Below are 24,193 nucleotides of genomic sequence, written 5' to 3'. Positions count from 1 at the left end.
TCTCCCTAATGCCGGGGTAAAGGAGAGAGTGTAGAATAGTTTGCAGGGGGAAGGAAGCGAGCTAGAAGTTGTGGTACACATCAGTAGGTATTGAGGTCCTTCAGTCTGATTTTCAGGAGCTCGGGAGGAAGTCAAAAAGTCGGATCTCGAAGGTAATAATATCTGGATTAGTCGCAGTGTCACACACCAACAAGAGTAGAAATTGGAAGATAAGGAGCATCAATACGTGGCTTGAAGCATGGTGCAGGAGGTAGGGCTTCAGATTCTTGGGGCATTGGGACCAGTTCTGGGGAAGGAGGCTCCGATTCAAAAGGGACAGGTTCCACCCCAACAGGACTGGGACCAATGGCCATGTGGGGATGTTCACTGGCGCGGTTGCGGAGGGTTTAAATTAAAGTGGCAGGAGGATGGTCACCAGCATATAGAAGTACAATAGAGGAATAAGATACATAAAGGAGCGAGTGTATTGGATAGTACGAGAGAAGGAAGTGGTAGCAGATTAGATACGAACAGACACCTTAGTAGGTGGAGTCAGCCATTCGGTCCCTCGAGCCTGTTCCACCATTTGATAAGATCATGACTGATGTGATTGCAGCCCCAACTCTACTTTCCTGTCTTGCTACTATAACCTATGACACTCCTGTCAATCAATAATCTGTTGAACTCAGCCTTAAAAATATTTAATGATCCTGCCTCCACTGCTCTCTGGAGAAGAGAATTCCACAGACTAACAACCCTATGAGAGAAAACATTTCTCTTCATCTCTGTCTTAAATGGGAGACCCCTTATTTTTAAACTGTGTTCCATAATTTTAGTCTCTGCCACAAGGGGAAACATCTTTTCAACATCCACCTGCCAAGTCCCCTCAGGAGCTTATATGTTTCAATAAGATGACCTCTCGTTCTTCTAAACTCCAATGAATACAGACCCAGTAGGGCGGCACAGTGGCGCAGTGGTTAGCACCGCAGCCTCACAGCTCCAGGGACCCGGGTTCGATTCCAGGTACTGCCTGTGTGGAGTTTGCAAGTTCTCCCTGTGTCTGCGTGGGTTTTCTCCGGGTGCTCCGGTTTCCTCCCACAAGCCAAAAGACTTGCAGGTTGATAGGTAAATTGGCCATTATAAATTGTCACTAGTGTAGGTAGGTGGTAGGGAAATATTGGGACAGGTGGGGATGTTTGGTAGGAATATGGGATTAGCGTAGGGTTAGTATAAATGGGTGGTTGATGTTCGGCACAGTCTCGGTGGGCCGAAGGGCCTGTTTCAGTGCTGTATCTCTAATCCAACCTGTCCAACCTTTCCTCATATGATAACCCCTTCATCCCAGGAATCAGTCAAGTGAACCTTCTCTGAATGGTTTCTAATGCAATTCTATCCTTTCTTAAGTAAGTAGGGCGGCGCAGTGGTTAGCAGCGCAGCCTCACAGCTCCAGCGACCCGGGTTCAATTCTGGGTACTGCCTGTGTGGAGTTTTCAAGTTCTCCCTGTGTCTGCGTGGGTTTCCTCCCACATGCCAAAGACTTGCAAGTTGATAGGTAAATTGGCCATTATAAATTTCCCCTAGTATAGGTAGGTGGTAGGGAAATATAGGGACCGGTGGGGATGTTGTAGGAATATGGGATTTGTGTAGGATTAGTATAAATGGGTGGTTGATGATCAGCACAGACTTGGTGGGCCGAAGGGCCTCTTTCAGTGCTGTATCTCTAAACTAAACTAAACTAAAAACTGAATGCAGGACTTCAGATGTGGTCTCACCAACACCCTGTACAACTGTAGCTAAGCTTCCCTACTTTTATATTCTATTCCCTTTGCATTAAACAACAGCATTCCATTTCATTCCTCATCACTTGCTGTACCTGAAGACTAACTTTGTGAATCATGTACCAGGACACCCAGATCCCTCTGTACTGCAGATTTCTGCAATCTCTCTCCATTTAAATAATATACTGCTTTTCAATTCTTCCTGCCAAAGTGGACAAGTACACACTTTCCCACATTATACTCCATCTGCCAAATTTTTGGCTACTCACTTAACCTGTCTATATCTCTTTGTTGATGCTTTATGTCCTCTTCACAACTTACTCTGCTACCTATCTTTGTGTCATCAGCAGATTTAGTGACCATACATTGAGTTAAGAGCAGACAATAACATCAGCTGATATTTATATAGCACCTTTAATGTAATAAAATGACAAAACGCACATCACATTAGTATTATAAAACAAAGTATGTCACTGAATCATAAACATGTGTCAGCTGTGACTTAGTTGGTCGCACTCTCACCTCTGAGTCACAAAGTTCCAGATTCAAGTCCCTCTCCAGGGCTTGAACACAAAAATTAAGGCTCACACTGCAATGCAATACTGAGGGAGTGCTGCACTGTTGGAGATACTGCCTTCCACATGAGATGTTAAACCAAGGTCCCATCTGCCAGCTTGGGTGGATGTAAAAGATTCTATGGCACTATTTTGAAGAAGAGCAGGGGGATTTTCCCTGGTGTCCTGGCCAATCCTGGCCCTCAATCAATATCACAACAACAGATTGTCTGCTCATTATCACATTGATGTTTGTGGGAGTTTACTGTGTGTAAATTAGCTGCCACACTTCCTACATTACTACAGTGACGACACTTCAAAAATACTTCATTGACTGTAAAGTGTTTTGAGACGTCCGGTGGTTATGAAAAGCGCTATAGAAATGTAAGTCTTTTTCTTTATATGGCGATATTAGATCAGGTGACCAAAAGCTTGGTCTAAAGTAGGTTTTAAGGAGTTTCTTATTGGAGGAAAGTGGTCTGGGGAGGGTATTCCAGAGCTTGGGGCCTAGAAAACTGAAGGTCACCAATGGTGGAGCGATTAAAATCAGGGAAGTACAAGAGGCCAGAATTAGAGGAGCACAGATATCTCGGAGAGTTGTGGGGCTGGAGGAGATTACAGAGATAGAGAGATTAAGAAGGACTACAAGGAATACAAAGACATGTTTAGACATGTGTGTATAAGCACAAAGTGTGGTGAATAAGTTTGTTGAGCTACAAGTACAAACAGCATGTGGAAATATGAAAGAAAAACAGAAAGTGTAGTAAATACTCAGCAGGTCTGGCAGCATCTGTGGAGAGAGAAGCAGAGTTAACGTTTCAGGTCTGTGACCTTTCATCAGAACTGGTGTAAAGATAGGGAAGGATAAAAGGGAAGTGTGGTGACAGTACTGATTAGGGAAGACATTGTCCCTCTGTCTCTCCACACTCTTTAGAACTATGACATTAAGTCTATATTGCCTCTCCCTCCCCATTCTGCCAAAATGCATCACCTCACACTTCACTGTATTAAATTCCATCTGCCACTTGTCTGCCTATATTACTAGTCTATCTCTGCCCTGTTGCAGTCGATTGGTGACATCCTCACAGTCTGCTACATCTCCGAGTTTGGTATTCCAGTAAATTTTGAAATTTTACACAGTTCCAACATCCAAGTTATTTATATATGTCACAAATAAAATCAGTGCACCAGCACTGACCCTTGGGGAATATCAATGTCTCCCATCCAGTAGTCTGATAAACAACCATTTACCACCACTCGCTGTTTTCCATCCTCAAGCCAGGTTTTTGTCCAAGCTGACACTGCTCTTGCTATTCCAAGCGCCCCGTTTTTTAGGCTGCGTTTGCTGAAAACACAACCACTAGGTGGCGCGGTAATTGCAGATGCGCAAGTGCAGCCTCTTCAACTGGAATGTCAGTGTTTGCGACATTCAGGTTGCTGCCGGGATGAAAGATGGAGCTGCTCAATTTATCTCAGGAAATGCTATGGCGAGATCGTTCAGAGAACATAGAACTTCGAACAGTACAGCACAGTACAGGCCCTTCGGCCCACAATGTTGTGCCGAACCTTTAACTTCCTCTAAGAGCAAACTAACTACCTACCCTTTATTCTACTATCATCCATGTACCTATCCAAGAGTCGCTTAAATGCCTCTAATGTATCTGCTTCTACTACCACCTCTGGCAGCGCATTCCACGCACCCACCACTCTCTGTATAAAGAACCTACCTTTGACATCTCCCCGAAACCTTCCTCCAATCACCTTTAAATTATGCCCCCTGCTGATAGCCCTTTCCACCCTGGGAAAAAGTCTCTGGCTATCCACTCTATCTATGCCTCTCATCATCTTGTACCCCTCTATCAAGTCACCTCTCATCCTTCTTCGCTCCAATGAGAAAAGCCTTAGCTCCCTCAATCTTTCTTCGTAGGACATGCCCTCCAGTCCAGGCAGCATCCTGGTAAATCTCCTCTGCACCCTCTCTAAAGCTTCCACATCCGTCCTATAATAAGGCGACCAGAACTGAACACAATATTCCAAGTGTGGTCGAACCAGGGCCTTATAGAGCTGCAGCATTACCTCGCGGCTCTTAAACTCAATCACCCTGTTCATGAAAGCCAACACACCATACGCCTTCTTAACAACCCTATCAACTTGGGTGGCAACTTTGAGCGATCTATGGACATGGACCCCAAGATCCCTCTGTTCCTCCACACCACCAAGAATCCTGTCTTTAAGCCTGTATTCTGCATTCAAATTCGACCTTCCAAAATGAATCACTTCACACTTTTCTAGGTTGAACTCCATCTGCCACTTCTCAGCCCTGCTCTGCATCCTGTCAATGTCCCGTTGCGACCTACAACAGCCTTCCACACTATCCACAACTCCAGCAACCTTCGTGTCATCGGCAAACTTGCTAACCCAGCCTTCCACTTCCTCATCCAAGTCATTTATAAAAATCACGAAGAGCAGAGGTCCCAGAACAGATCCTTGTGGAACACCACTGGTCACCGAGCTCCATGCTGAATACTTTCCATCTACTACCACCCTCTGACTTCTATGGGCCAGCCAATTTTGTATCCAGACAGCCAACTTTCCCTGTATCCCATGCCTCCTTACTTTCTGAATGAGCCTACCATGTGGAACCTTATCAAACACCTTGCTAAAATCCATATACACCACATGCACTGCTCTTCCTTCATCAATGTGTTTTGTCACATCTTCAAAGAATTCAATAAGGCTTGTGAGGCATGACCTGCCCCTTACAAAGCCATGCTGACTGTCTCTAATCAAACCATGCTTTTCCAAATAATCATAAATCCTGACTCGCAGAATCCTCTCCAATAATTTGCCCACTACCGACGTAAGACTGACTGCTCTATAATTTCCAGGGTCATCCCTATTCCCTTTCTTGAACAAGGGAACAACATTTGCCACCCTCCAATCATCCGGTACTACTCCAGTGGACAGTGACGACGCAAAGATCATCGCCAAAGGCGCAGCAATCTCTTCCCTCGCTTCCCGTAATATCCTTGGGTATATCCCGTCTGGCCCCGGGGACTTATCTGTCCTCATATCATTCAAAGAAAGCTAACCTTACATTAACTTGGATGGAAGACCAGTAATATGCTATGCAGTTGTAGGACACTAACTGTAATCCTCAGATCCATTTAATATGCCAGTAATTGTACTAAATACAAAAAAAATTTGATGATTGAATTTCCATTGGGAGATAGTGAATTGACACCACTATGGATGGAAGAGAAAATCGGGCAGAGTATAAAATGTGCTCCCAATTCGTTATTGTGATTCGTTTATCTAACTGACCAGGACTGATTTCCCCCGAACGCAGCTGCTAGCTCCTGCCCCACTGGCCACTCTCCCCCCTCAGTAACTCGCTTTCTCCCCCTCCTCCCCACCGGTTGCCTCTCCCTGTCAGCTGCTCGCTCCAGACCTCGCTGCTCCCCACCACCCCACACTCCCTTGGTCGATTGTTCACCATTCCTCGGCACCCCACTCTCTGGCCGCTAGCTCCCCGCATCCCGCTCCCCCATTCCCCTCCAGCCACTAGCTCTAGGCCATGCTGCTTCCCTCCTCTTGGCCACTCGCTGCAGTATGGTCTAGAGCTAGGAGGTGGGTGGATGCGGTGAGCGAGTGGACGGAGAGCGGGATGGCACGAAGTGAGTAACAATCGGCCAGGGGAGTTGGGGGTGGGGGGGGGAGCACCGTGGTTTGGAGAGAGTTGCTAAGGGAGGAGAGCTCCAGCCGCTATTCAGCCGCTTCCTCTAACTGAGTGCGGGGGCTGGATACTCGATGACGCTTTATCGCACATGCGCGACGATGAACCAGGCATGATCCATCTCTGACACTTCCCTTCCCTTCCTCGACTTCTCTATCTCCATCTCTGGGGATAGGCTATCTACTAACATCCATTTTAAGCCCACCGACTCCCACAGCTACCTCGACTACACTTCTTCTCACCCTACCTCCTGTAAGGACTCCATTCCATTCTCCCCGTTTCTCCATCTCCGAAGCATCACCTCTGATGATGCTACCTTCCATGAAAGCACTTTTGATATGTCTTCCTTTTTCCTCAACCGAGGATTCCCCCCCACTGTGGTTGACAGGGCCCTCAACCGTGTCCGGCCAATCTCCCGCACCTCTACCCTCACCCATTCCCCTCCCTCCCAGAACTGCGACAGTGTTCCCCTTGTCCTCACTTTCCACCCCATCAGCCTCCATATCCAAAGGATCATCCTCCGCCATTTCTGCCACCTCCAGCATGATGCCACTACCAAACGCATCTTCCCCTCCCCTGCCAGCATTCCGAAGGGATCGTTCCCTCCGCGACACCCTGGTCCACTCCTCCATTACTCCCACCACCTTGTCCCCGTCCCATGGCACCTTCCCCTGCAATCGCAGGTGGTGTAATACCTGCCCATTTACCTCCTCTCTCCTCACTATCCCAGACCCCAAACACACCTTTCAGGTGAAGCAGCGATTTACTTGTACTTCTTTCAATGTAGTATACTGTATTCGCTGCTCACAGTGTGGTCTCCTCTGCATTGGGGAGACTAAACGCAGACTGGGTGACCGCTTTGTGGAACATCTCTGCTCAGTCTGCAAGCAGGACCCCGAGCTTCCGGTTGCTTGCCATTTCTACACTCCCCCCTGCTCTCATGCTTACATCTCTGTCCTGGGATTGTTGCAGTGTTCCAGTGAACATCAACGCAAGCTCGAGGAACAGCATCTCATTTACCGATTAGGCACACTACAGCCTGCCGGACTGAATATTGAGTTCAATAATTTCAGAGCATGACGGGCCCCCCATTTTACTTTTATTTTTATTTATTTTTTATTTTTCCTTTTCTCATATATATTTTTGTGTGTTTTATTTTATTTCATCTTAGTTTGTTCAGTTTGCTTACCCACTGCTTTTTTTTTTCATGTGTGTACTTGTTTGAACAGGTCCGGTTCAATTTTCAGTCCATTGACACCCTCTCTGTACTAATGCTTTGTCTTTCAGCACACTATTAACATATTGTTTGCCTTTGCTCCATGACCTTCAGCTAATCTGTGACCTTATCCTATCTGCACCTCCTTTGTTATCTCTTGCCCCTCCCCCGTTTTACTTGCTTATAACCTTTTACATTTCTAATAGTAGCCAGTTAAGAAGAATGGTCACTGACCTGAAACGTTAACTCTGCTCCTCTCTCTGCCGATGCTGCCAGACCTGCTGAGTATTTCCAGCATTTCTTGTTTTTATATACGCCATGACATCATCCCATGTATTCGCCACTTAGTCCTGGCAAGATGCAGCTGTGCAAGATTGGCGCACTCTGATGACTCAGTGGGCCGTTGCATATTCAGGAGTCACTTTGTTTTTTTAACCAGCCTTTATGTGGTACTTTGTCAAAAGCTATTCTAAAATCCATATGAAGTCCACCGAATTCCCCTCATCAACCTTGTCTCTTACATCATTAAAAAAATTCAGTTAGATTAGTAAAACATGATCTGCCTTTTACAAATCCGTACTGACTCTCCTTAATTAACTCAAACCTCTCCAAACACCTGTTAATTTTTTCTCTGATCATTCGTTCCAAAATCTTATCCAACACAGTTAAACTGACTGGCCTGTAGTTACTATGCATGTTCTTGCACCTTTCTTGAACAAGGGTGTCACATTTGTCACTCTCCAATCCTCTAGCACCTCCGCCATATCTTGGGGAAGATTGGAAGATTGTGGCAAGCCCTTCCATATCTCCACTCCCACTTAAGCAACCTGGATGCAAGACATCCAGACCAGGTTACTTATGCACACTAATCAGATCCAGCCTTTCCAGTACATTCTGCCTATCAATTTTCACCCCATCCATTACCCCTACCATCTCCACTTCAACCGGTATTTTGTCAGATTCCACTTCCTTAGTAAACACCGATACGAAGTGCTCATTTTGTGTTCTAGCCATGCCCTGTACCTCTAAGCATGTACCAGTCTCTTTGACCCTTAAGCCCTTAAGGTGATTGGTAGAAGGATTAGAGGGGACATGAGGAGAAACGTTTTCACCCAGAGGGTGGTGGGTGTCTGGAATTCACTGTCAGGAATGGTGGTGGAGGCAGAAACTCTCAATTCTTTTAAAAGGTACCTGGACATGTACCGAGGGTGCTGTAACCTGCGGGGCTGTGGACCAGGTGCTGGAAGGTGGGATTAGTTTGGGTGGATAGCTTCTTTGACCGGCACGGACACGATGGGCTGAATAGCCTCCTTCTGTGCTGTACGTTTTCTATGTTTCTTACCATTTACGAGCCGTTAGAAGATTTTTGGGTTCCCTTTCACATTCACAGCCAATCCATTCTCAGATGGCCTTGCACATCAAAGCTGCCACAATCTTCCTCATGACAGCTCAATTAAGCAGCTGGCACAGCCTCCCCCGACAACATGGAGGGGGCGGGCTGTCCAACGCCGGCAGTGGTCTCAGATGCCCGTCGCAGGCGCTGCCGCCATTTTTAAAGGGCAGCCAGTTCTGCCGCCAATTTGATGATTTAAAGAAGTATCCCCGCCCCCAAAATTTACCAAATAAATTTGTAACGCCCCTTTCCCACCCCCAATAAGAATTACATTAACTATTTGCCCTTTTCCCCCACAAAACACTTACCTTTGAAATGTGACCTCACCCCCCTCAGACTGTACAAAGTTTAAAGTTCATCCCTTCCCACAATCCCCTATACTGATGATGATTATTTGACCCCGTCCCCCCATCACCGTCCTCACCCCCTGGTGCTAAAAATCTTAATTCCCCACCCCCCACCCCACTCCCACCCCGCACCAGTGTCCTGCCTGCTTTTCCCAGACGGGGAAGTGAAGGTGTGGGAGTGCCGGCTGCTGAACTGGAGATCGTGGTGGGCCCGGAAGATTCGAGGTAAGTTTATTTAAATCTATTCATTAAAATATTTAAATGCAGGTCCCATCGCCCAGTGACAGGGGTGCCATCACAGAGCCTTGTCACCACCAGGAGGATCAGGCCGGACCCTCCCGGAGTCGGGCTCCATGGTGAGCCTCTGCCAGAAGCATCTCCCAGCCCACCCCTCAACCGCACCCCCCGCCATGGAGTCTAACACCCGGAGCTCGGTAAAATCCAGCCCATTGTGTTTGGCCTGGTTCGTGCTTGAAGAATTCACCTGACATGCTCCATACACTGTTTTTTAATTTTTTCATATTTTCTATCTCCCTCATTATCCAAGGAGCCCTGGCTTTGTTTCCCCGACCTTTCCAGCTTGTTGGAATGTACTTAGCCCATTCTCCGTGATGTCCTTTACCCCAGTACCAGGGAGGTAACACATCATACAGGACTGACCAATCTGAATTCACTGTTTGATTTGTGGGTGACTATCTTACATTGATGGCCTCTAGTTTTGCTTTTCCCCACAAGTGGAAACATTCTCTCTGTGTCTCCTCTATTGAAACCTTTCATACTTTTAAACACCTCTATTAGGTCACCCCTCAGCCTGCTCTTTTTTTTTTAGAGAAAAGAGACCAGCCTGTTCATTCCCTCCTGATCGGTATTCCCGACATTTCTGGTATCATCCTTGTAAATATTTTTCACCCTCTCCAGTGCCTCCATATCTTTTTTATAATATGGTGAACAGAATTGTCTGCAGTATTCCAGGTGTGGTCCAACCAGGGTTTGACACAAGTTTAGCATAACTTCTATACTTTTCAATTCTACCCCCTAGGAATAAACCTTAGTGCTTGGTTTACTGTTAACCTGTGTAATTACTTTTAGTGATTTGTGTATTTGCACTCCCAGATCCCTTACCTCCTCTGCCCCATTTAGATTCTTATTTTGTAAGTAATTTGTAACCTCTTTACTTTTCTTTCCAAAATGTAATACCTCACATTTATCTATGTTGATATTAATTTGTCAATTACATGTCCATTCTGCAAGTTTGTGAATATCTTCATGTAATTTGTTGCTATCCTCCTCAGATTAACTATCCCCCCAACCCCAAGTTTGGTGCCATCTGAAGATTGAGAAATTGTGTTTTTGATTCCAAAGTCTAAATCATTAATATAAATTGTAAAACAGTGATCCCAGCACTGATCCTTGTGGAACATCACTTTCCACCTTCTGCCATTCTGAGTAACTACTCTTTATCCCTAATCTCTGCTTTCTGTTTTGAAGCCAGCTCGCTGTCCATTCTGCTTGTTCCCTGATCCTGCAATCTCTGACCTTATTCATTAGTCTGTTATGTGATACCTTATTGAAGACTTTTTGAAAATCTGGATAAATTGCATCCACTGCATTAACATTGTCTACTTTCTCTGTCACCTCTTCAAAAAATTCAACAAGGTTGGTTAAGCAAGACTTTCTCTTTAAATCCATGCTGACTATTCATTATTATATCTTTGTTTTCGAGATATTCTTCTATTCCCACCTTTAGTAGAGATTCCATTATTTTTCCTACCACTGATGTTAAGCCAACTGGTCTATAGTTCCCTGTACATGTTCTATCTCCTTTCTTAAATATCGGTATAATGTTAGCTATCGGCCAGTCTTCTGACACTACACCTTTCTCTAAAGAGTTATTAAAAATGTGTAGTAATGTTTCTGCTATCACTTCCCGAGATTCTTTTAAAATGTGTGGATGTGATCCATTTGGACCAGGGGTTTTTATCCTCTGAGTTTGATTAGTTTATTTAAAACTTCACCTTTTTATTTTCAATGCTGTTATCTGATTTCTAATCTGTCCACCTATCCTGTTTTCCTGGTAAATATTGAAGCAAGGTCATTATTTAATATTCCTGCCATTTCTCTATCATTGCCTGTTGTGATATAATCCTGACCATCAATAATTAGCCCTTTTTCCATCATGATTTTCCTTTTTTTATTGATGTGCCTATAAAATATTTTGCTATTTGTTCCTTGATAATTTAATTGTTCCTTTTTGTCCTTTTTTAAAAATTTCTAATCTCTTTGTCATGCTCTCCCCTGCTGCTCATGTACTTAGTGTCTGTCTTTTTCCAAGACCTCATTTTTCTTTATCTGATGTCTTTATTCATCCATGGTAACTCATTAGTGTTTCATTTGTTCTTGTCTTTTTAGCAGAATATATTTTTCCTGGACTATGTCGAACACGGTTTTAAATGTTTCCCATTTCTGTTCGACATCACTGTTTGACAATATTGTTGTCAGTTTTATTTTCCTCAGCTCTATTCTCAGCCCCTCAAAATCCACTTTTCTCCAATCTATTCCCTGGTCTTCGTCATACTTACCTCCTTCTCAATTATTATCTTAAAGTATATAATATTAATGTTCACTATTGTCTAGATGTTCCCCTACTTTTACTTCTTTTATCTGCTCTGGCTCATTCCCCATTACTGGATCCAGTAGGGAATCCTCCCTTGTTGAGCTTCTTACATATTGGGTTAGAAAGGAGTCTTGTACACATTGTAGGAACTCCATTCCCTATTTCCTTTACATGTCTCTTCTGGCCAATTAATCTCATGTTGGTTGAAATTCCCCATGATTATTATTCCATGTTTTTTTATTAATTTCCCTAATTTCTTTGTACACTTCTCCCTCCCCTTCCTTCCACTATTATGTGGTCCATAGACTATCCCTGTTAATGTGGTTAATCCTTTATTATCTTTTATCTTTATCCATGTGGATTCTATTTCTGTCTTGCTGATGGCTGTGTCACTTTTTGCTCCTGCCATTGTTTTCAGTATTAAGTACAGCTCCTCCACCTCCCCAATTTCCTCTCTATCTTTTCTAAGTCGTTTTTTCCTGCAGTTTTTAATGCTCAGTCCAGATTTTTCCATAGCTATGCCTGAATAATCCCTAATATGATTCCTCACAATGTAATATTGCCTCCAGTTCCCCTGTTTTATTACAAACACTGTGTGCATTGCTGTATGAAAAGTTTGAATCATTTGTAATAGCAGTTCCTCTTACTTTTTTTAACCATCTTTTTACACTCATGCTCCATAATTCTATTTACCTCCTTTCCATCAAAATCCTCACTTATTTTTGTTTCTTTCCAATGCTCCGCTTTCCTGATTTGTTTATATTCAGGCTGCTTTCATTTTCTGTTCATCCCTCCCCATCTCCCCCACACCCCCACCATGTCCCGTCTTATTAGTTTAAAGCCTTTACCACCTCCCTGTTTACCCTTTTCACAAGGACACAGGTCCCATCCCAGTTCAGGTGGAGTCTGTAAACTCGGTATAACTCCTTCCTGTGCCAGTACCGGTGCCAGTGTTTCATTTAAAGGAACCCCTCTTTCCCACACCAGCTCTTTAGCCACACTTTAATTCCCCAAATTGCTCTCCTGCCTCCAGAAGATATCCCTTACCCTGGCACCTTGTAGACAACGCACCCGACAGGATTCTCATTCATGGCTGCAGAGGATGATATCCATCCCTCCAATTATAGAAACCCTTATCACTACCACATTCTATTCTGTTCTTTCCCCCTTGGACAGTCTTCTGAGCCACAGTACCTTGGTCTACATTGTGACTGTCCTCTCCACAGTCTTTCTCCTTGTCCTCACAGGTAACAAGTACATTGTACCTTTTGGACAGGACCTGTGTTTGAGGGACCTCCTTCTCAACCTCTCCTCAGTCCTCACCATGCTGCTCCCTAATGGTTACACCCTCTTCTTGAACCTGTGATTTTCTCTGAGCTGTGATTGTGTTCTGGATAAAACTGTGAAGAAATTCCTCCCCCTCCCTTATGTTTGGGAATGTCTCTAACTCACATTCCAGCCCATTAACTCTGAGCTGGAATGACTGAAGATGGAGACATTTCCTGCTGGTGTGGGAATGTGGGACAGTCTCACTGTCCACAAACTCCCACATCCTACAGTCACAACACGTAGCCTGCCCTGTCATCTCTAGTCTTTTACAATTAATTTCCTTATTGATCACCTGAATAAATGTAATTCGGTCTTTTAAAACAATTCATAATAAATGTATTAATTAATTGATTTATCTGATTAATTTCATAAAGTAATAGTTATTTCCCCAATCAATACTTTATTCAAATGCTGTCACTTAGAGAGACAAAAACACACTGTAATACTCACCAACCAATCACCTACCTTCTGTCCTGCTACTTCCCTCTTTGATGTTTATTGACAGCTCCTGAATATATGAGGAGTTCTACAGTGTGAGATTCATTGTCAGTGACAGGAAAATCTGGTTGTTAATTTCCTCAAGTCTTTTTCAGTGTTTCCTGTAATAATCAACAGAAAGTGAATTGTATCAGGTCCAGGGTTTGATTCAGTTTGTTTCTCACTCTCTGTCTGTTTGTGTTTAGACTGGGTTTCAATAATCTGGGAGATTCAGGAGTGAAACTACTGTCTGAGGCTTTGAGGAACCCGGACTGTAAAATCCAGAAACTGGGGTAAGTGTCAGACTATGTGAGATTGTGTTTATAATAAATGGATATCTGGCACTGTATATTATTATCAGTAATAGCGTTATTAATAAACACTGTGCATTATTATTAGTATCAGCAATCGTGTTATTGTTAAGCACTGCACTTTATTAATATCAGTAATGGTGTTACCAACAAACAATGGGGATTTTCTTTGATTCCTGTTATTTCTCCATCTTTGATCATAGGCTGAAAAAAGAAAATCTCACAGCTTCTTGCATTGAAGATCTCGCCTCCGCTCTCATTACAAACCAATCACTGACGTTTCTGAACCTGGATCATAACAAACTGGGAGATTCAGGAGTGAAACTATTGTCTGCAGCTCTGAGGAACCCAGACTGTAAAATACAGAGACTGCAGTAAGTGCTAATTCTTCCCTATTTATGTTCAATTGTGTGAAGATGGTGGGCATTAACCTGAACTGTAAAATACAGACACTGGAGTAAGTACCAGACTGTGAGAGATTGTGTCTATAATAACTGGGTGTCTAAAAAAGTACATTATTATTATCATCAATAATAGTGTTATCCATAAACATTTTTATTCGTAACAGTAATGGCGTTCTGAATAAACACTGGGAATTTACTGTGATTCCTGTTATTTCTTGCTCTCTCATCCCAGGCTTGAAAAGAACAAACTCACAGCCTCTTGTATTGAAGACCTCAACTCTGCTCTCAGTACAAACCGATCATTGACGGATCTGAACCTGGGTACTAATAAACTGGGAGATTCAGTAGTGAAACTACTGTCTGCAGCTCTGAGGAACCCAGACTGTAAAATACAGAAACTGGAGTAAGTGCTCATAGTATATTAATTGTGTTTGCTGGGCATCTACTTGGCAATATGGAAAATAGCCCAGGTATGTCCTGCACACAAAAAACAGGACAAGTCCAAGCCGGCCAATTACTGCCCCATCAGCCTACTCTCATTCAGCAGTAAAGTGATGGAAGGTGTCATCAACAGTGCCAATCAAGTGGCACTTGCTGAGCAATAACCTGCTCAGTGACGCTCAGTTTGGGTTCTGCCAGGGCCACTCAGATCCTGATGTCATTACAGCCTTGGTTCAAGCATTGACAAAACAGCTGAACTCAAGATATGAGGTGAGAGTGGACTTCCCTTGATATCGAGGCAGCATTTGACTGAGTGTGGCATCAAGGAGCCCGAGTCAAATTGAAGTTAGTGGGAATCAGGGGGAAAACCCTCCACTGGTTGGTGTTATGACCGAGGATGGAGGAGTGCACTGTCTTTCTCTCGTTCAACTTCTCCACAGGTCACAACATATATTTAAATGTTTTACCCAGTTACTGATACAGCTAATTATATACTTCATCTATTTTAGTTTCTGAATAAAAATCTAACAACCAGGTTTCTTTAATAATCAACAAAATTATTAATTTACTATAAAACACGACACATTTTATAAAGACACAAAGATTATTAACACAGAGGTTGAAATATGAAAGCATAAATGTATTCCCTTCGAAATAACCCAACACACATGCTGACACACACCAGTTAAAGGAAAAATAAAGATGCTTTCTCTGCAGAGATCAACTTTGCAAAAAAACAGAAAAAAATACTTTGACCAAGTACTTGTCAATTCTTGGAGAAAAAGGATAAGATATGGAATATTACAGTTGGTCTGGATACATGTAGACAGGGGTTACTAGACACACGCAGTTGTCACTGGGATATTTTCAGAAGCAGTTCATTCAGGAGATGTGAAGAGAAAGTCTTGCAGAAACTTCTCAGGAGAAATGCTGCATCAGTTTCTCCAGTTCTCACGCTGGATTCTCAGAGTTCTCAAAGAGGTGGAACAGGATGAACTGGTGACCTCTCTCTCTTAGCAGGCTGAAACCCCAACTGTCCATTTAAACAGTTCAAAACAAAACCAAATCCTGACCACCATAAATCTAGACATGTGACTTCTCTGTAAACAACTCCAATAGTCAGCAAGGCCTCTTCCTCTTTACTTAGCTAAGAGCATGTGACTTCCAGTAACTGTTTTTTAAACAAAGTCGCAAGTATCCTTCCACTGATACTTTTTCAAAAAAAAAGTCAAGTATCTCCTCAGGTATTTCCACAGTCTTTTGAACACAAGTCCTCAAAAATATTTTTTAAAATGGTAGCACCTTCATAACTTTGGAGTCACACCTAGCACAAAGGATGATGGTTGTGGTTAAAGCCTGGCGACATGATCCGAACCCGACTAGACCTGACTGCATGTGTCGGGTTTAGGTCACGTCGAAATTCTGAGTCCAGCATTCGGGGTCGGTTGGGCTGGACATTGCTTCTGGGAAGTCAGGGGATCAGGCTTACCAATGATTCCCCACAAGTTCAGCTGCAGGAACAGCCTGCTGCCTGAACAGATGAAGGAGAAGCGTGTCAGGTCGGGTCGGATGTGAAACAAAATTAAAAGGCTCGGGTCGGGTTCGGGTTGGCTCTGGTCGGGTCGGGTTTTAATTTTATACATGAACCAGGCTTTAGTTGTGGATGTTGGAGGTTAATAATCTCAGCTCCAGGACATCGCAGCAGGAGTTCCTCGGAGTAGTATCCTAGGCTCAACCATCTTGAGCTGCTTCATCAATGACCTTCCTTCCATCATAAAGTCAGACGTGAGGATGTTCTGTGATGATTGTACAATGCACAGTGCCACAAGAACACAAAAAATTGGAGCAGGAGTAGACCATATGGCCCATCGAGCCTGCTGCACCATCCAGTACGATCATGGCTAATCTTAGGCTTCAACTTCACTTTCCCACCTCCTTGTCATATCCCTTGATTCCCTGAGAGACCAAAACTCTCTCTATCCCAGTCTTAAATGTATTCAACAATTGAGCATCCACAACCCTCTGGGTCGAGAATTCCAAAGATTCTCAACCCTTTGAGTGAAGCAATTTTTCCTTATCTCTGTCCTAAATGATCAGCCGCTAATCCTGAGACTGTGCCCTGTGTTTTTGATTCCCCGACCAGTGGAAACAATCTCTGTGTCTCTTCTATCCAGTCCCTTCAGAATCTTGTACGTTTCCATGAGATCGCCCCTCATTCTTCTAAACTCCAGAAAGTATGGGCCCAACTTATTTAACCTCTCATCATAGGACAGCCCCCTCATCCCAGGGACCAATCTAGTGAACCTTCGCTGTACCGCCTCCAATGCAATTCTATCCTTACTTAAATGTGGAGACTAATACTAGAGACAGCACTCCAGATGTGGTCTCACCAAAACCCTGTGCAATTGCAACAAGACTTCTTTATTCCTGTACTCCAATCCCCTTGCAATAAATGCCAACATGCCATTTGCTTTCCTAATTGCTTGCTGTACCTGCGTGCTAACTTTCGGCATTCAAGCACACCTAAGTCTCACTGAACAGCAACACTTGCTAATTTCACACCTTCGAAACATCACTCTGCTTTTCTATTCTAACTACCAAAGTGAATAACTTCGCACTTCCCTACATTATACTACATCTACCATTCTCAATGTCTCAGATACTGAAGTAGTCCATGTCCCCATGAGGCAAGACCTGGACAACATCCAGGCTTGGGCTGATAAGTGCTAAGTAACATTAATGCTAAACAAGTGCCAGGCAATGCCCATCTCCAACAAGAGAGAATCTAACCATCTCCCCTTGACATTCAGCGGCATTACCCACTATCAACATCCTGGGGATTACCACTGACCAGAAACTGAACTGGAGCAGCAGTATAAATACTGTGTCTACAAGAGCAGGTCAGAGGCTGGAAATTCTACAGCGAGTATTCCACCCCCTGAATCCCCAAAGCCTGTCCACCATCTACAAGGCACAAGTCAAGAGTGTAATAGAATACTCTCTACTTGCTTGGATCAGCGCAGCTCCAACAACACTCAGGAAGCTCAACACCATCCAGGATAAATGCAGCCCACTTGATCGACACCCCATTCATCATCTTAAACATTCACTCCCTCCACCAGGGATGGACAGTGGCAGCAGAGTGTACCAGATACAAGATGCACTGCAGCAATTCACCATGCCTCCTTCAACATCACCTTCCTCTTCCACCTAGAAGGACAAGAGCAGCAGACATGTGGGAACACCACCAACTGCAAGTTCCCCTCCAGGCCACACACCATCTTGACTTGGAAATATATCACCGTTCCTTCACAGCTGCTAGATCGACATCCTGGAATTCCCTCTCTAACAGCATTGTGGATGTACCTACACCAGATAGACTGCTGAGGTTCAAGAAGGCAGCTCACCACCACCTTCCCAAGGGCAATTAGGGATGGGCAACAAATGCTGGTCTTTCCAGTGACGTCCACATCCCACAAAACAAATAAGTATAAAAAATGACCAGTGGAAGAATGAAGTGGAGATGTGGACATGGGTTGTGTCCCAATGAGAAAGGAAACAAGGTATGGCCTTGGCGTTGCTTCGGACCAGAAGTAAAATAAGAAGTAAAATGCTTTGTGAGCTGCCTCCCCGTCAGTTAAAAACTGATGATGGTTTGGATCTTCTATTAGAGTTCCTGGATGAAATGTACAAGTAAGGTGATCTACTAAATGCCTTTGAGGCATGGTCAGAGTTTGATACATTTTGGAAAACAGATGTTTATTCAAAGGAAGAATATATCATGCACTTTAACAGATTGTATAAACGATTGACAACATTCACTTTAGAGATTCCTGTTTCAGTGCTAGCATTTAAATTGCTGGATTGTCCCAAGGTGTAGCATAGGGACATGCTCCTGGTTCTAACTGGTCCTCAGTTCTCGGAGAGAGAGACTCCCTGTTGGATCAGATGTTTGCTCTCTTGAAAAGATTCCTGGGGCCTTGGTGGAGCAAATGGGACATTCGGCAGTAACACAAAGAATAGAAGACACAATAATTGCCAGATTTTGAAATGGAACAGATACTGGATACAGGTGTAAGTACAATGGAATGGTTATGGACAGTCAGAATGAGGATGAAAGCACCTTTAGCAGATCTGGCTGTTAAAGCGAAGACAGAATTGGAACAGCAATAATAGGTGACTGAATCCCAGCAATGGACAAGGAACAGTTAATAGGTGCATCAGATGAGACGCCAAGTACCATTATGCCATGAACTGCACCAAGCATAGAGGTAGATTCCTCGAAATAACACATGGGACAGAGGATACTGAGGCAGAAGGTGAAGACTTTGATGAATCTGAACAAATTGTACAGGTCACAAGGAGTTTTAGTCCTATACTATATTATTCTCAGAGACAGAAGCACAAGAGGGGAGCCAACTGTGTAACAGCCCCGACAACCAATTTTATCTGTAACACCTGTGGAAGTGTCTATCGCTCTAGAATTGGCCTTTATAACCAATCCAGGCGCTGCTTCACAAAGCACTGACCACCTCCAGGCACTTACCTATTGTCTCCCGAGACAAGTAGGCCAAAGAAGAAATATTCACTGACTTGTTTAACTGTGTCATGCTAGCAGTGCTTGCAATCAACAGTGTGTAGAACAGATTGGTTAAAATGTTAGCTAGATTCACTAAGTAGTGAGGATTAATGCAGCGTTGAGGAGTATAGAAAATACTTCTTGTTATATGTTTAGTGATGACAAGCATTGAGGTCACTAAAGAGAGTCATAATTCCGTATAAAATAGCTGGAGTAAGCCATGTTATCAGTACTGATGTCTCTAGTGAGATATCTATGTGGTTGAGTAAACCTTCTATCAAAGAGGCACAAATGAAACATGACATGGAGTGTGATAAGGCAGTTACTTTTGGAAAGTCAGTGGATCTGCAGTTTACCCAATCAGGACATTATCGTGGTCCCTCAACAAAACCTGTTGTTTCTTTTCAGAGTGTTAGACAAGTATTAATGGCATCAGTTGATAAGAATCAGAGAGTAGAAAAGCAAATTGGCGTGAAGTAATATAGACAATTTGCTCACCCTGCTTGTCAGAGGTTAAAAACCCTGCTAAAAGATACAGGTACAGTTGAAGAGTGTATAAGGCTAATAGAAGAGATTAGTCAAGTGTAAAATATGTATAAAGTATTGGAGGATGCCACCACGTCCTATTGTAAACATTCCATTGGCATGTGGCTTTAATGAGGCCATTGTGTGGATTAAAGACAGAAATATTTTCATTCTACATTTTATAGACCTGGCCACCAGACTTAGTGTTTCTACAATAAAACAGAGTAAGGTCAAAAGGGTGATTATAGATAAAATCATGGAGAAATGGATAGGGATCAGACTTAGGGCACGAGCAAAGTTTCTAATTGATCGTGGAGGGAATTTGCTAATGATGAGTTCAGAGACATATTTGAAAACATGAACATTCTGGTCATGAATACAGCAGCTGAAAGTCTTTTCAGTAATGGACTCTGTGACAGGAATGATGTGGTGATTGATGAAATGCTGCATAAAATCTTAGCTGATCAACCAGACTGCAAGTTGACAACCGGCCGAGCATTGATGGTTCATACAAAGAATTCACTCCAGTGGTTGGAGGGTTTAGTCCCTGTCAATTGGTCTATGGGGAATATTCCAAATTACCTCCTGAACTGTGTGATAGTCCTCCTGCTCCAGAAAGTACTACAATTAGTTCAATTTTGTTCAGCACATTTGAATATTTTACATGTGTGAAAATGGTCTTTCATCAGGTCTGAGATCTTGTAGAAAATTCAGAGAGCGCTGAGGCATCATATAAGACCATTTGAGATAGAATTTAATTCAGCAGATTTGGTCTATTATAAAAGAGAGGGTCATCGGGAATGGAGAGGCCTGGGTAAAGTAATAGGCCATGATGGTAAAACAGTCCTTATCAAACATAACAAAATGTTCAGGTTCATTCCTCACGATTAATCAGGATTAATTATATCTTGGATTCTGAGCAGTCGATAGAAGTAAACGAGGCACCTTGTACCTCAAATGTTTGTGTGTTTTGTGATGAGGGTCCTGAGGATCAGTAAAACAGTAGATCAAGGGCTGGTTAGTGATACTGTGAGTGATCATGACACACAGAACAGAGCGATCACATCCAAAGACCAATTGCTCAGAAACTTGGGTGACACATATTCCAGAGGGGTCAAGTTAATGCAGGAATATGACAATTGTGGGACTTGCAGGAAAAGCTACTGGCAAATTTAAATATTGTTTAATGTACAGGATGATGGTCAAGAAGTGAGGTCTGTGGACTGGTAGAATGGGATGAAAGAGTGGAGGGTATGAAAGCACAGTGCACGTTCTGATAGTGGATCTGGAGGTGACTCTTGTATCAGAAAAGAATCAGGTACTGGAGAAAGAGTCTCGATAGTGTAAGAGAGAGATCTCACAGTAATCATCCCAACAGATATAAAAGTGCAAGTAGAGGCTGTAACTTGAACAGATGACACAATGAAATTAAAGACACAGAACAGTCTCTCAACAGAACTAGAAGCAGAAGTCCTCATGATTGTGACGTTTTAGTGACTGCCAATAAACGTGAGGACAAACTATTAAGAGAAGTAAAACAAAGGGAATTAGATAGTTGGAGACAGTTGGAGTTTACTCTGATACCAGATCAGGGACAAGCAGCCTTGTCACATAGGTGGATTTGTACTGAAAAGGTCCTTGCAGATGGGACTGATAAGGCCAAAGCCAGGCTGGTTGCTCGGGGTTTTGAAGAATGACTGGATGATACAGATGTAGGAGTGGGCTCTCCCACAGCTGGAAAAGTAATCTTGAAAATCGTTTTAGCTCTTTTGGTCACATATTCATGGGAGTGTAGATCAATTGTCATGAAAGCTTCATTTCTGCAGGGCGATACATTTCAGAGAGGTGTGTTTCTGAAACTTCCCAAAGAGACAGCAGATGCAGAAGGGAAACTGTGGAAACTAAACAAATGCATGTATGGCCTGAATGATGCTTCCAGCGTGTGGTATTTTACAGTGAGATCTGTTTTGCTGAAAATAGGTTATGTTCAACTCAAAACAGATCCCACAATGTTTTATTAGCATCATAAAGGATACTTTCAGACATCTTTATGATAGATGTTAATTTCTGATGTGGTGATACTGCGGAATTTGAGAAACGTGTTATTAAGATTCGAGTAGAATTTAAAATAGGGAGTCAGGCTTGTGGAACTTTTAAATATATTGGTTTAGATATTAAGCAGAGTAGGTCTGAAATAATTTTGAATCAACAATCCTATTTAGTGGGTGTTACTCCCCTCCCAGTTAATCGTACTCGGACATCACAGAAAGATGATGTTATATCTGAAGAAGAGACAGAACAAGTGTGAAGCTTGATTGGTCAGTTGAACTGTTTGGGCCCTCAGACGAGACCAGAGACTAGTTTTTATGTGTTGGAGTGAAGTGCTACAATGAAACACCCTAAAGTCAAGAATGTTTTATTTACCCTTAAAACATTCTATAATTAAATTGATTAAATCTGGAGAAATGTGTGTTTAAGTTCCCATCCCGAGGTCACCCAAAGAACATGAAACTAGTCATTTTTAGCGATGGTTCACATGCTAATCTTCCTGATGGGTATTCTAGTGCAGCTGGTTTCATAATATTACTGATGGGTGAAAATGGGAGATACTGTCCTTCAGCTTGGGAAGCTCAGAAAATAAAAAGGGTTGTTAAAAGTACTTCAGCTGATTGACACACTGGCCCTTGTGGAGACAGTGGATATGGGATTCTATTTGTCAAATATTGTAAGTGAGATTCTATACAAGGGGTTTACTGAAGATCACATACTCATTGAATGTTATGTAGATAATTGTTCATTGTTGGATAATGCACATGCTGCAAAAAAGCGTGAGAAAAAGTTACAGATCGACTTTGCTGGCTTGAAAGAAATGCCAGAGAGAAAGGAAATCTCTAAAATTACATGTGTAGATGCAAGTCATCAACTGTCTGATTGTTTTACGAAAGGAAATGTTTATATGAACAAATTGTTAGTTGTCCTCGAGGAGAGCCCTCTCACAATGTAATGCTTTCTACAGAATATGGAGGTTTTTGATTTGATTTTTTTGTTGAAATGTTGTTTGTGCATATTAACTCTAATTTGTACTTAAAGAGAAAGAAGGTAATCTGTTAATTGTATATTAATGGTGTTTACTATGTCAGCAGTGGTCATTAACAAGGGTTTCAATTGAGCACATGCATAGAGACACTTCTTGAAACTGTGTGTGGTTGAGTGAGGAGGTGTGTGCTTGTAATGTTTAACTGTAAATATATGTAAGTCTGAGTAAAGATTAGCTCCAGTATTATACTTCACCAGCTGCCTTTACAGAGTAGAACAGTAAGTACCAGACTGTGTGAGATTATGAACATTATTATTAGTATCAATAATTGTGTTATTAATGATCCCTGGTGATTTACACTGATTCCTGTTATTTCTCTCTCTGATCCCCAGTCTATGTCATGTCCGTCTCTCAGATTCTTGCACCGAGGATCTCGCCTCTGTTCTCAGTACACACACATCACTGATGGAGCTAAACCTGGGTTCAAATTTCTTCACAGACCGATCTATCCCCGCTTTCCATTACCTCATACTGAACTGCAGGAGTCTGGAGCGGATAGAGTGAGTGTTTGTGTTAATGGTTAATGTAATAAATAAAATATAAATGGGATTCAGTCACTCTTATCAGTAATATCTGTCTGTAATTATTATTGAAATATTAATCCCAGTCTCCCTGTTATTTACGCTATTGTTCAATCTATTTATTTCCTGTTTAATCTTTAATCTGTTTCAGGTTGTGGCGGAATCAGTTCAGTTCAAATGGAGAGAATCATCTGAAGTCGCTGCAGGGTACAAGACCCGGACTGAATGTGGTTGTGTGAACATTTCAATTTGTTAACATTACTGGTCTATCTATATGAACATTGTTGGCCAATTTGCTGTCCTTCCCCTTTAATTGGCCTCACTCCAGGTTTAAATCCTATTGGCTGTTTCACTGTGTCCAGTTCGAGCTGACATTGTGACATCAGAGGCCCAGCAACAGGGTCACGTGACTCAGCCGCTCAGCCCCACAGAGCTGCTTCTGCAGGATATCCGGGACTGAATGTTCCCCAATGGGGCACTGGGGAAATATACAGAGAGGAAGGGCCCAGGGTGGGGCTCAGTCTGGTCTGCAGTGGGACACTCAATATCCCTGGGTTTGGGAACTACATTATCCAGGGTTCACGCTCAGTATCAGTACCCAGTGACCCTACTGGGAAGTGAACATGTGTGTATTCAGGATGGAGACACGCTCTGTTCAACTTGGATAGATCCCACTTTCCAATAGATACCAATACCCAGTGTATGGGGTCACCCAGAGGGAGTATCCTATTGGGGAAGTTCCTGAAACTGGTGCACCCAGGATGGGTCAGCACTGCGAGAGGAGAAATGGGGAAAGTGCCAGTCGGGAATCCCACTGTTCTGTCTGGGTGATCGTGAGCATTTGTAGTGTTTAAGGATCCTGAACTTAACATGTTTGTGGCACCAACATGGA

General features: G+C 43.0%; 1 protein-coding gene across 1 annotated transcript in view; it reads left to right on the top strand.

The window, feature by feature from the left end:
* The window catches only part of LOC137345312 (NACHT, LRR and PYD domains-containing protein 3-like), a 93,491-nt gene extending 69,932 nt beyond the window's left edge, over window positions 1-23,559 (top strand). Inside the window, exons 7-11 of the mRNA XM_068008810.1 lie at window positions 13,630-13,716; window positions 13,938-14,108; window positions 14,371-14,541; window positions 23,113-23,280; window positions 23,453-23,559. Coding sequence (XP_067864911.1) covers window positions 13,630-13,716; window positions 13,938-14,108; window positions 14,371-14,541; window positions 23,113-23,280; window positions 23,453-23,540 — 685 coding nt within the window. The 3' untranslated portion in view covers window positions 23,541-23,559. The remainder of the gene's footprint in view (window positions 1-13,629; window positions 13,717-13,937; window positions 14,109-14,370; window positions 14,542-23,112; window positions 23,281-23,452) is intronic.
* Window positions 23,560-24,193: the final 634 nt, after the last annotated feature.

This window comes from Heterodontus francisci, chromosome 28 (genome assembly GCF_036365525.1).
Source record: "Heterodontus francisci isolate sHetFra1 chromosome 28, sHetFra1.hap1, whole genome shotgun sequence".
NCBI lineage: Eukaryota > Metazoa > Chordata > Chondrichthyes > Heterodontiformes > Heterodontidae > Heterodontus > Heterodontus francisci.
The sequence above is the reverse complement of the archived record's forward strand: the minus strand, read 5'-3'. Positions and strand labels throughout refer to the sequence as shown.